Source organism: Mus pahari, chromosome 19 (genome assembly GCF_900095145.1).
Source record: "Mus pahari chromosome 19, PAHARI_EIJ_v1.1, whole genome shotgun sequence".
Lineage (NCBI taxonomy): Eukaryota > Metazoa > Chordata > Mammalia > Rodentia > Muridae > Mus > Mus pahari.
Window position 1 is genome coordinate 41,192,732 of NC_034608.1, and position 12,532 is coordinate 41,205,263.

Sequence of the window (12,532 nt, forward strand, 5' to 3'; positions counted from 1 at the left end):
TCTTCAATTATGCATGAAAGACCTTTGTTTTTAAGCTCAGTATTTGAGGTTCCAAACCATTAGGTCACATATTAACGCTGTAAAGAAGCAGACCACAACTGCTTATGATCTTCTACAGGAAAGCTAAAGGAGTTCTGTAATCATCAAGTTATGCCCAATCCATCTTGCCATCATGGGCAGGGCAGAGAAGCCTCTTCGTGACCCCTCCCAAGCTCAGGAAGTAGTAGAAAAATAAAAGGCACACACCTGACAGTTGGTTTATTTCTGAGTATACAGAGCACGGGCCCCATCTGTTGGTGCTGGTTAAACAGGAATTTCGGAGAAGGGTGTGCATTGAAGCCTTTCCATGGCCAAGTGGTCCACACATTGCTGACCAACTGTATGGAACATGACTTCACTATCAGGCACAAAAGGAGATGGCGTTTCTAGTATTGTCTGTGATGACTCCATGCCCTCAGGCTTGCTTTGTTTTATATTAGCTGAACTGCTCCAGAGGCAACAAGAGGTGCAATGGTTTTATAGCGGATCAAGTGCTGTGAGCCTTCCTCCAAGTCAATCACATAGTCTCTGAAAAAGGATGGACAGTTGTGTGTATGGCGTTTAGCTGATTCTCCGTGGGGAATGGCGTTTAGCTGATTCTCTGTGGGGAAGATCCACACGCTACTCACCTCTGTTCATCGGCTTCTGGCTCTACTAGTATGTTTTCTTGTCGTTCTTTCACTCGCAGAAACACGTAGGAATCTAGGTCTGGTTTGGGAACTGACAGGAAAACAAAAGTGTAACCAAAAGCAGCTGACATGTTCGACTTGACAAAAGCCACTAGCGCGAAGGCTACGGAGACTCCTGATGTACAGAAACTACTCATCCAACAAATGACAGACTTACACTGCCTAGGGGATTCTCATGGGTAGCAGCTTCCTATTTTGAAAGCGGTCCATTCCAAGAACCCCAGTGAATAGTACTATACCATTTACACACACACACATACAGAGTTTAGTAGCATTGAAGAACAATCATACTGTAATAAAGTCGAAGGTTTCTGTTACTGTCCTGATGAGTTACTGATGACAGGATATAATGCCTACATGAGAAAGGAGGTAAATTACTCACAAACTTTGGCCACCACTTTAATGTAAGTCTGAGGTATAGTGTTAGTTATTTGATAAGTGAGATTTTATAATATTGGTCACAACAGTGCAGGATTAAAAAGTACTCTTTAGGTATTTATTTTATGTGTATGAGTGTATGTATGTATACTGCCTGCATGTTATTATGAATAACTTGCAGGTTATTTCTAGACTCGTCCACTTTGTATCTTAGACCATGGATGACTGCAGGTCACACACTGAAAAGTAAAGGCAGATGGGTGGACGCCACTGCACATTAAGGGAGATACGAACAAGTCTGATGTGTCTTTCCAGACGAGGTGCTAACTGAGTGGTTGGTGAACCTCACATCTGTGGCAAATACATTCAGTGATGTGGAAGAAAGCAACAGATATGAGCTTTACAGAAAAGCCCAGGATTTAAAGAGGATGAATGAAGTTGGGATGCCATGAAAAGGCTGAGGTAGAATATGCATGAACAGAACCTTATATAAACGAAAGCTTGGGTTACATGGGGACAGTACTGAAGAGGAATATGGTCTTAACCTTAAATAGTCTCTCCATGATTAAGGCTAAGAAATGCCAGCATGTCAGGATGTGGCACAAGCTGGGCTGGGCTTCAATGGCTCCTATACTTATGGAGCTCTCAAGGCAGATTCAGTGAAATTGTTGATTTAAAATTCTACAGTGATATGGGTCTGGTTTATTTCAAGACGTCATAGGCTAAAGTGTATTCCTTTGAAATTCATACATGTAAGTTATAACTTCTGGTATTTGGAATGAGACTATGGAGGAAGGCTTTTAAGAAGGAGGTAAGGTCAAATGAGGCCATTAAGGGGTCAAGCCTTCAGTCAATCTGACCAGTGTTCTGATAAGAGGCTACCAAAACACACGTGGGTCTGAGTGACTTTACAAAGAGGTTATTTCTTCCCTTTGGCCATGCAGGACACACAGAAGGAAACATGAAGGGGGAAAAGCTCTTCCTCAACACCAAATCTGCTGGTGTTTTGATCTTGGACTTCCAGCTGCCCAAAATGTGAGCTATTCAAACACAGGACAGTGTTCCGTACTACAGGACTTCTGGTGTAGCACCCATGTTAGGGCAAAGGATAAGTCCTCAGGGCACTGCTCTGTGTGTGGCCTAGGAACACCGAACTCAGTAAACAAGGTGAGCTGGGTTAGAGAAAGACTTGCTTTGGTCTGGCAACTTGGTCTCCTTAGACTTAACTGTGACAGGCTCTGGCAGATGGATATGCATTCAAGGACAACTCACACACACTCAACTAGCTGGTCACAACAGAGCTGATGAGCCCTTTCCTGAGGCAGGAGACTGCTTCCTAGCTTGTCTTAGCCATGCTGAAACCTATGAGATCTGCTTCCCTAGAGCTCAGAAAGGCCCAGGACTCCTCCCCTACCCCTGGGGCTCAGACAGTATGTGGCTGAATAAAGGAGGAGCCTGTATCTGCATAAGAGCCCTGAGTCCACTCCAACTCTCAGGTCACAATACTGCTGAAACAGTAATCCTGACATCTAGCTCTGGTTCCTTTTGTTTTTAACCAGAACCCTCTCAACTTCTATTCTCTCTGTTGCTTCCCTGCCTCCATATTTTTCCATACTGACGAGAGGGAGCGGACTCCAGGTCTCTGAAGATGTCAGGGATGCACACTAAGATCCTGATCTTACCTGCCCTCAGGAGGTCCACCTTCTGCAGGTTGGGAGGCATGTGCTTTAAGGCGACGTTTTTAAAATGGGCCTCTGTGTGCTCCATATACCTGGAACAAAGAACTCAAACGGCTGTGGTGTGCACAAACAGGAGCGAGTAAGGTTACTGTGACAACTGGAGGGGGGGGGGCGCTCTCTGTTTCCTGATCACTTACTCTTTGGCAAAGACAAACTCCTCCGGAGACAGGCTGGAAGGCTCCCCCTCAGGGCGCACTTTCTCCTTTTCTAGGATGTGAGGGAAAAACTTCTCTATCTGTGAAGAGAAATAAAAATGTGAAGCTCCATCACTCAGGAGTCAAGTGCTTGTGTTCTGCTTTCTTTATGGCAGTGCTGAGGACTGATCTCAGTGTTGGGCGTATGCTAGCTCTCTGGCACTGAGCTAGCCTAGACCCAGTTTCATTTTGTATATTTGCCTGTGCCTATGTGCTCGTGTGTGTTCGTGTATGTGTGTGTGTGTGTGCATACGTGTGCGCGCACAGTTATGTATGTGCGCACGTGAACTAGCCAGAAGACAACCCTGCATTTCCTCAGGTATCACTGACCCTGGTTTTTGAGACATTGTCTCTGACTGGCCTGGAACAAGCTGAATGAAGTTGTTGCTAATTCGAAGGTTGACAACAAAGGGCTACAGGAACTGCTCAGTGGTTAAGAGCATTCACTGCTCTTGCAAAGGAACTGGGTTCAATTCTCAGTGCCCACAGCTCAAAGCCATCTGTAACTCCTGTTCCAGTGCCCACACGACAGCTCAAAGCATCTGTAACTCCAGGTCCATGGGAGGAGTCCAGTGTGATGCTCTGACCTCCATGGGTACCAGACACAGACACTGTGACTAGATCTACACGCCAGTGAAACACTCAACACAACACTAGGTCCACATCCAAAGCACTAGGGGTTTAAAAAATAAATCCCACTAACAGTAAGATTCTAAGAATTCAAAGAAAGATACATTCTAAGATATCCCCCTCCAAAAACAAGAAAGGCAATTCAAAGAGGAAAGCCTTGGTAAAGAAATTCAGAAAACACAAATGTATCTGATGCTGAGGAAGAGAGGCTCTACTACTGAATATTTACTGTAGAGGTATCTTCCCAGGAGCTGAAACCTACAGAAAAGCTGAAAATATGTATACAGAATACACAGATACAAAGATGACATTCACTTGTTAGAGTATCTCCAGAAATGAAATATATAGCTTGGAAAACAGTAGCGAGACCTAAAAAAGCTCAACATCAACAAGACCAGAGCAAACTCACAAACACACCACAACGACAAATGCTACACACGCAAAAAGGTATGGATGCAGCAGCCTGGGAGGACTAGCCTGCAATGTGGAGTAAACACTGTGGTTCCCAATCAAGGAAATGGTCTTTGGAAGCCAGCAGGGAAACACAGGCGCGTATGCGTACACGCACACGCACACACCCACCCACCCATGCACGTGGCAGCACTGACCATCCTTTAAAACTGTAAATCAACCCTTTAAGTTTTTTCTTGTATGCTGTTTTCTAAAGTGACCTATCAGTCAGGCCCGGTGGTAAATGCCTATAATCCTAGCACTGATTAAAACAGGAAGCGCTCAAGTCGGAGGCAGCCCTGGCTGCAGAGACCTGTCTTAGTAAAAGTAAGATCTGAAACTTTGTGTCACCTCTGTATATACCTTTCATACGTGGATGAATGAAGAATTTTGGTTTAGGGATAGAGAGACTCCATGGCAGGCCCCCAGAACACATGAAGTCCTGAGTTCAATTCCCAGCCCCAGCGCAGGAGCTGGCTCAGTGCCAGGAAACCCAAGGACCTGGATTTGAGTCCATGAACCCGACATGGTGGATGCAGGGAACTTATCCCACAGGTTGTCCTCTGACCTCAACATGCGCACTAATAAACGTTAAAATAAGAATGCCTGCTGAGGCTGGGGCAGAAGGATCCTGAGTTCAGGTCAGCGGGCACTATAGCGAATGCTTGTCTTAAACGAAAATGGCTGGAGATGCAGCTCAGCTGGCAGAGTGCACAAGGCACTGGGCTTGATCCCCAGCATTACAGAAAACAGTATGGAGTGCCTGCTTATGATCCCGACACTCAGAAAGGTCAGGGTCTTCCTGGGCTACATAGTGAGTTTGAAGCCAGCCTAAGCTTTATAAAACCCATGACAAAAAAAAAATCCACAAATAGCCATGTGTAATAAAAACACAAAAGCAGCCGAGCACGGTAACTCACACCTTTAATCTCGGCACTAGGGAATCTGAGGCAGGCAAATCCTTGAGTTTGAGACTATCCCTGTCTGTGTTGCGAGTTCCACACTAGCCAGGGGTGCATAAGACCTGGCCCAAAGATACTCCCCGCCCTCCAATACACAAACCCCACAAAAACAACAAAAAGCATACTGTCCAGTAGATAGATGTCTATCTGAGAGAAGTTTCTGGTAACATATTCTTAATGGCTCAGTCTTATTAATAAGTCAGATACAAATTTTTATTGCATATGCATGAAGACTGATGACAAGGTATGAAAAGATAGCTAGTATTTTCATGACAAGATCGGGATTCAGAGTCTAGGATAACAGCCTAACTTAATAAGCTCACATTTAATAGGTGGGAGAGATGTTCAATGGCTGAGAGCACTTGCTGTTCTTTTGGAAGGCCCAAGTTTGGTTCCCAGCACCCACATGGGGACTCCAGTTCCAGAGATCTGAGGCCCTCTTCTGGCCTCTGAAGATACTGTACATTCACATGGTCCCATATACACAGGCAAAACACTTATATACACACAAACATACTGGAGGCATGAGAGACTATGCCCACCTAGGCAGGCATTCTTTTTTAAAAGGTCTATTAGTGGGCATGTTGCAGTCAGAGGACTACAGGACAGCAAGGTTGCGTCATCCATCTGACAGGTTCTCAGGAACTGGAACGGGCTTTCCCTGGCCAGGCAGCTGACTCACACAGAGCTCCATCTTCACGACTGACTCGTTCTACCTCCAGCAAGCACCACAACATCAAGTACGTCAGACCTGGGCGTGTTGCCTTTTCCTGGGCTCATCTAACCTACAGTTCCCACTACATGTCCCAGAACGGACTCGCTGCCTCAGTCGCTGGCTACTCTGACGCTAGGCTCCTACAATCTTCAGGCCCTCAGCTTCTTCCCATGCTATTCACGTCCCGACTTTACTGTATCAATGCCCATCAAACCTTCATGAGTCGACACCGCAAATAGCTGCTAAGGACATAGCGGATCCTCTCCATCTCCATCCGATGGATACTGACCTTCAGATCCCCCTTCTTGGCTCTTCGGAGATTTTCTTCCTATTGTAAGAGAAATTTAAATCACGATGTTCAAGCACTAAGCACCAGAAGCATTGGCAAAGTCGAGGACCCGAAAAATTATGCAGTTTTAAGAAAACAAAGAACACTCTTAGGTATAGAATTGAAAACTACCTGTTTTAAAGATGACTATTTGAATAGGATCTGAATACGGTCAGCCACAAGGGTCCATAAACCAGTGTCATAACACTAGTTTGGGGACTTGGGAGATAGCTCCTTGGGTAAAGTGCTTGTTACTGCAGGCACGAGGACCCTGGGAAGGCCAGGAGTGGCAGTGCATGTCTGTAACCCCAGCATGAATGCAGTAACAAAGGCAGGCAGAGATGGGAACAATTCTGGAAGCTCCTGGGCCAGCTAGGCTGACATGCCCAGCAGTGAGCAACTAACAGACCCCGCTTCAATGAGGAAGAGGAGAGCTGACAGCCAAAGCTCTGTTGTGACTCTCACATCCACGTGCGAACGCACGCACCTGAGAATCACACAAAGCGGGAAAACAACAACCAATGCACTACAAGACGCTGTGACACCGACACCGCACTGCTCTGAAGGTGGGACTGACCGAAGCCCAGGGCATGCTAAGCTGAAGACCACAAACTTGAGCGTCAGCAGCAAGGGTGAGGCAGGTGAAGGATGTAAGACAGCAAAGCTGCCAGAGATGGTGGGAAACAGGGCAGCACAGTGAACGGAGGGTACTCAGCTGCTCTGGCAAACCCTCGGATGTAGATCCAGTCAGGGACAGACCAGACTGCGCACAGGAAGCTGGCATGCTGCTGTTGATAGCAGCTCTCGGGCGGGAGAGGGCTTGGCAGTTGAGAACGCTTCTGCTTTTGCAAGGACCCAGGTTTGGTGCCTAGTACTCACACAGTGGGCTAATGACCCCCTGTAACCTGAGTTCCAGAGACCCTGATACCCTCTCCTCTGGGCTTTGTGGGCTCCAGGCATGCATGCAGCACAGAAACATCTGTGCCAGCAAAACATTCATACACATGAAATAAAAATTAAGTCAAAAATGTGATGGAAACCCTTGTAGTTTATAAACATAGATGCAATGGCCAATCTTGGTTGCCACCTTGTCCACATCTGGAGTTAGCTGGAGGAGCCCAAGCAGCTGGGCACAGCTGTGAGGGAATTCTCTTGATCCGATCATTTGAGGTGGAAAGACTGACTTTCACATCTGGGCCACACCTTCTGTGGGCAGCCTACATAAAAGGACCCAGGAAAAGGCGGCTCTTGATTTTTGCCTGCTTGCCCTCACTCTTGATGGCAAGTTCATCTGCCCGGCTCTTGAAGCGTTACTTCCCTAGTAGCAGGACACATATCTTTGGGATCCCAACACATACTGAAGATGAGCTGAGACATCTACCCTACTGGAACGAACCACTTACTATCAGATTCTTGGCTTTCTGCTGGGAGTCGGGTATTGTTGGACTAGCCAGACCACAACCTGTAAGCCACTGTAATAAACATAGATTTCAGTCTTTCAGTCGTCCCTTTAGAGAACTGTGACTGAGACAGCTGGTAACTATTTTTTAAAGTGTTGGGCTGAGCCAAGCAAACAGACTCGGTATCAGACCACACTTCGCCTTGCTGATCAAATGCTTTGAGCTCGCTCTTCCTCTGCAGTCCAGAGACAAGTAACTCTTACCATGTGCTCGAGCTGTTCCATGACGCATTCGACAATCTCAGCCTTGCTTTCCAGGAGCTCGGGGGCAAACTTTTCATTCATCCAGGCCTAGAAAGCAACACGGGAGAAATGAGTGATACTCACAATGGAGCAGAACACACCAAAGACAGCTCGCAGGCCCGTGAAAGGTACAAGTATCTCACGTAGAAGGCTATCTGCTGGGAGAATACTCTGGAGACAACTCATGCTGTCTGGCAGCCTTCCCATCTCCTCTTTTAGGAAGGGGCTTTTATCCAACTGAAGATTATTTGACTTACTCTACTTCTTTCATCATTATGGTAAGTTCCCAGTAATGTCACATGATACCCTAGCCTTACCTGTTATCTAAGAGCATCAACTGGAACACCTTTCTACTTCCTTACCGATCCTGGCACCATCACCTTTCTTCCTTCTTTCTCCTTTTTTGAGACAGCACACTGTGTAGTCTGTCCTGGAACTGGCCACGCAGAGCAGACTGGCCTCAATCCCACTGGCCTGCCTCTGCCTTCTGAGTACCAGCGTTAAAGGCACATGCCGCCACCCCTGACTTACACTTACTCTTTGTAAATAATTTCTTTTGTGGTTGCTACTGTAGCTTTTGAAGAAGTGAGGGTGCTAATACAAGCTCCCGAGGATGGGACCTAATTCAGTGACTGGCGTCCTTTTCAGAAAACAAAATGTTACCACAGATGCAGCCAAGAGAGAAGACCAAGCGAAGACACCACACAGGAGACAGCCACCACCGGCCAAGGAGAGATGGTCCAGAAGAAACCATCCAGCCAGTACACTGACCTTAGCCTCTTACACATAGTAAAACCCTTGGTAAGCCGCTCAAACTGTTTGATTATACAGTCCTACCAAACAAATACAATCACTGAAATGAGAAACTGCACTGTAGGAAATACCCAATGAACCTTTTATTTTTTTTAAAGTTTAATTAAAGTACAATTACATCATCCCCTCTTCCTCTCCTCCCTCCAACGTCAAACATATCCCCCGACTCTCCCTCTCAAATTCATGGCCTCTTTTAAATTACTGTTGCGCATATATAGATATAGATATAGATCCTGCTAGGTTCATTCAGTGTTGCTTGTATGTATGTTTTCGGGGCTGCCCATTTGGCATTGCATAACCATTTAGGGATTTCGTCCCCGAGGAAGACTCATCTCCTTTCTCTCAGCTGTAGTTATTTGTCTGCAGCTCATTTAGGGGTGGGGCCTTGTGGGGTTTCTCCAGCCATGTTGGGATGCCGTCGTCACTCATTGTCTGGGTCCTGTCTAAGCAGCCATATTCCTGAGCTCTCATGGGCACAGCCTCCCTGACACATAGAGATATAGAAAGGACAACCCCGCAGCAGATATCCTGGTCCTCTGGCTCCTCTGGCTCCCTCTTCTTTGGCGTTCCCTGAGCCTTGGCTGTAGGGGCTGTGTTGTAGAGGTATCCACTGGAGGTGGGCACCCATGGTCAGCTGCTCTCTAAACAACACTCAATAGTATATGCCACGAATGTCCCGGAACTTACGGGGCAACGCAGTGCCGGAACTTATAGGCAACACAGCGCATGCTTTTACTGCCAGCACACAGAGGGCGGAGGCAGGTGAACTCTGAGAGTTCAAGGCCGGCCAGTGATGCACAGTGAGGCCCTATCTCAAAAACAAACTAAAAAAAAAACAAACAAACAAAACCAAAAACAACCCCCCCACACACAAAACACAAAACAAAACCCAAGCATGTTCAGAATTCCTAAAGTACCAGAGGTTCATGAGAAGATATTATTGAAGGAGGAGGAAGAGGAAGGGGAGGAAGGGGAGGAAGAGGAGAAGAAGAAACAACTATACAAGAAAAAAAAAATCACTGCTATTATGACTAAAAGGGATGGCAATTTCTTGTTAGAGCCGACATCTTCCAATGGGGGAGGAAACAGCGGAAGAGACTACTATAGAGAAATGCGTGCTTCCATCACACACATCTTTACGTCCTCAAAACAGCACAGCAGAGCCTTGCTTTGTGAAACAGTCCTCTACATGTGTCCAAAGCCTACCTTTACTAGCCATCCTTGAAGACTGAAAAGATGAGTCTCCTAGAGAAGGCCCTGCTTTCTGGCTTCCTATGTTTATGCAGATGTTACAAACACTGCTCTTCGGAAACCAATCTTCCGTTTCCTAATTTTCTGAGCCGTGGTACTGCAACACCTGGAGTAAGTTAAGAGCTAAGGACTCGGGACATAGGGGTTCTGTGCTTACCTGCTCCAGCTTTTCAATGAGCTCTGCAGGAGTTAGGACCATCTCCTCACTCTCCCCATCAGAGTCCTGTCCGTGGAGATCCAGAACCTCCGTCATCGTTTCTCAACCCGGAACCCACACCTGAAAAGAAACCAACACCCTGAAAAGCTTTTCCCACTTACTTGCAAGAAAAGGCTTTTAGAAACAAGTTTATTGGGGCTGGAGGGGGCGCACTGTGGGGCTTCTCTCCTAATCCTTCCCGCTGCACGGGCCTGGAACCGAGCAGACACCATACTAAATGTTCTTTTTCGTCGCCGGGAGCAGCGTTCTGTCTCAGTGGCCCAGGAGCCCATTGGGTTCAAACGAGAAACGTGCATCCCAGCGCTCACCTCGCAGTTGGCACTCAAAGCGGCTACACGGCGCGGGGGATCCCTCTTCCCTTCTCTCCTAGCCCGCACGCTCGCGGGACACCACGGGCGGAGGCCCCCCGAGCGGTGGGAGCCAGAGATCGCGCCGAAAGCCCGCGGCCCGGCCGACCTGACCCACGGCGGTGCAGCTCCCGCGCTCCTTTCCCAAACACAGCGCAGACCGGAAAACGTCCCCGCGCTGGGGGCGCACTAACCAATCAGGCCCGGGGAAAAGCGGACACACGCCCTTGGTTCTTGCGGAGCTACAGAACGTACTTTCGGAAGGCGGGGACGGAGGCTGGGAGTGCAGGGCCGGGTGGCGCCGTCTCAGGACGGCCACGTGGGGGCGCTCGGCTCACAGCAAGGAAAGCAGGCAGCGCCGTCTTGTGGCGGATCTGTACAGGACCCTGTCCCTTCCTTTAACATTTACTGTTTGTGGGTTGCTTCCATTGCCAAGCCTGTTCATAGATTCATAAATGTACGCTGAGACTACATTTAAGAGACTCACTCCATTGTCCTTCCTTTACATCCTTTTGTGCAGAATTGTTCTCTGATGTTATTTGAGTTGTTCTTTTTGGTGATGAAAGAATGCCTACTGACTTTCTAAGATTCTACCTTTTTAGTGAGCGTGAATGCAATATACACATGTGGTACATGCTCACAAGTATGTGGGAAGTGAGGAACATGTGCCTGTTTATAGCGGCTGGAGGATGCTCGTTTGTTCTCTGCCTTAGTCCCATGAGACAGGGTCTTTCACTGAACTTGGAGCTATGCTGGCATCCAAGAAGCCCCAGTGATCTTTTGGTCTTTTCTTTCCACGTGACTAGGGAATGTATATAGCCATATCGAGATTTTTTTTTTTTTTATGTTTTAAGGAATTGAGCTCAGATCACGATTGCATAGCAAGTGCTGTTAGCCACTGAGCCCCCTTAAGTTTATTTTGATAGATATATTTCCTTATTTTCATGTATGTATGTATGTGTGCTTGCACATGAGTGTGGGTGCCAGCTGAGGACAGAAGAATGCATTGGATCCTGATGGACCTAGAGTTACACGTGGTTATGAGCTGTTCCACATGGGTGCTGACAACCAAACTCCAGTCCTCTGGTTTACAGCAAGTGCTCTAAACCAGTGAGCTATCTATCTCTCCAGCCCCTAGCCCCCTACATTTTTTTAAGTGCCAAACTTCCTAATTAACTTCAAGATGGAATCATATTGCAAATTTTTATAGTTTTATACACCTATAAATTATGCATCCTGACATATTTCTACTTGAATTAATAAGAAATAACAGGAAAAGTTGTGGAAATTTAAATTTATGGTAGCTTAAAGATTCTTGGTCTTATATCTATATTTTTCATTAAAATAAGACTTGGGGAGTGCAGTGTGGTGGTACAGTCCAATCTTAGCATGTAACCTGGGTTCAGTCTCCAACAACTACAGTTTATCACTGATGTACAAAAAAATTTATTACTTATTTTTATTTGACACAGGGTCTCATCATGTAACTCTGATTGACCTGGAACTTGTTATGTAGAGCACATTAGCCTCAAACTCATAGAGATCCACCCACCTCCGCCTCCTGGTGGTGTAAACATTTTACTATTCATCCCCTATTTTTTGAAATAGGATGATTGTATTTTGTTTCATATATCATTAGATTGATATTTTACTATCAAATGAGCATGGGACAGATAAAATAAATCCCATCTGTAGAGTAGCCGAGAATAATAAGAAATTACTGCATTTATCTTTAGTTATGAAAATATCATCTTAGCTTAAAATAGTGAGGTTGGTTATGAAGTTGTATTTTCTGAAACAAGAACCAGAAGCCTTGGCTGTTCGGTGTATTACAGTAGATTCTGTAGGCAGCTGTCATTCTAGAAACTGCTCCAGCCCAAGCTTCCGGTGTGACCTACGGAGTCCTGTGAATGCTGAAACCACCCTGGGTGTTTGTCTATGAGGGGTGTACTGGCTAGTTTTGTGTCAACTTGACACAGCTGGAGTTATCACAGAGAAAGGAGCTTTAGTTGGGGAAATGCCCCCATGAGATCCAGCTGTGGGGCATTTCCTCAATTAGTAATCAAGGGGGAGAGGCC

The 12,532-nt window shown here is 46.4% G+C and overlaps 1 protein-coding gene across 1 annotated transcript; it reads right to left on the reverse strand.

The window, feature by feature from the left end:
- Nucleotides 1-232: 232 nt before the first annotated feature.
- Gins4 (GINS complex subunit 4) lies at nucleotides 233-10,617 on the reverse strand. The gene is made up of 8 exons (XM_021219522.2): nucleotides 10,416-10,617; nucleotides 10,048-10,167; nucleotides 7,788-7,874; nucleotides 6,011-6,124; nucleotides 2,983-3,080; nucleotides 2,789-2,877; nucleotides 669-759; nucleotides 233-567 (listed from the first exon to the last, which is right to left on the reverse strand). Exons 2-8 carry the CDS (start codon nucleotides 10,141-10,143, stop codon nucleotides 471-473), a joined length of 672 nt encoding a protein of 223 aa, XP_021075181.1. The 5' UTR covers nucleotides 10,144-10,167; nucleotides 10,416-10,617; the 3' UTR covers nucleotides 233-470.
- Nucleotides 10,618-12,532: the final 1,915 nt, after the last annotated feature.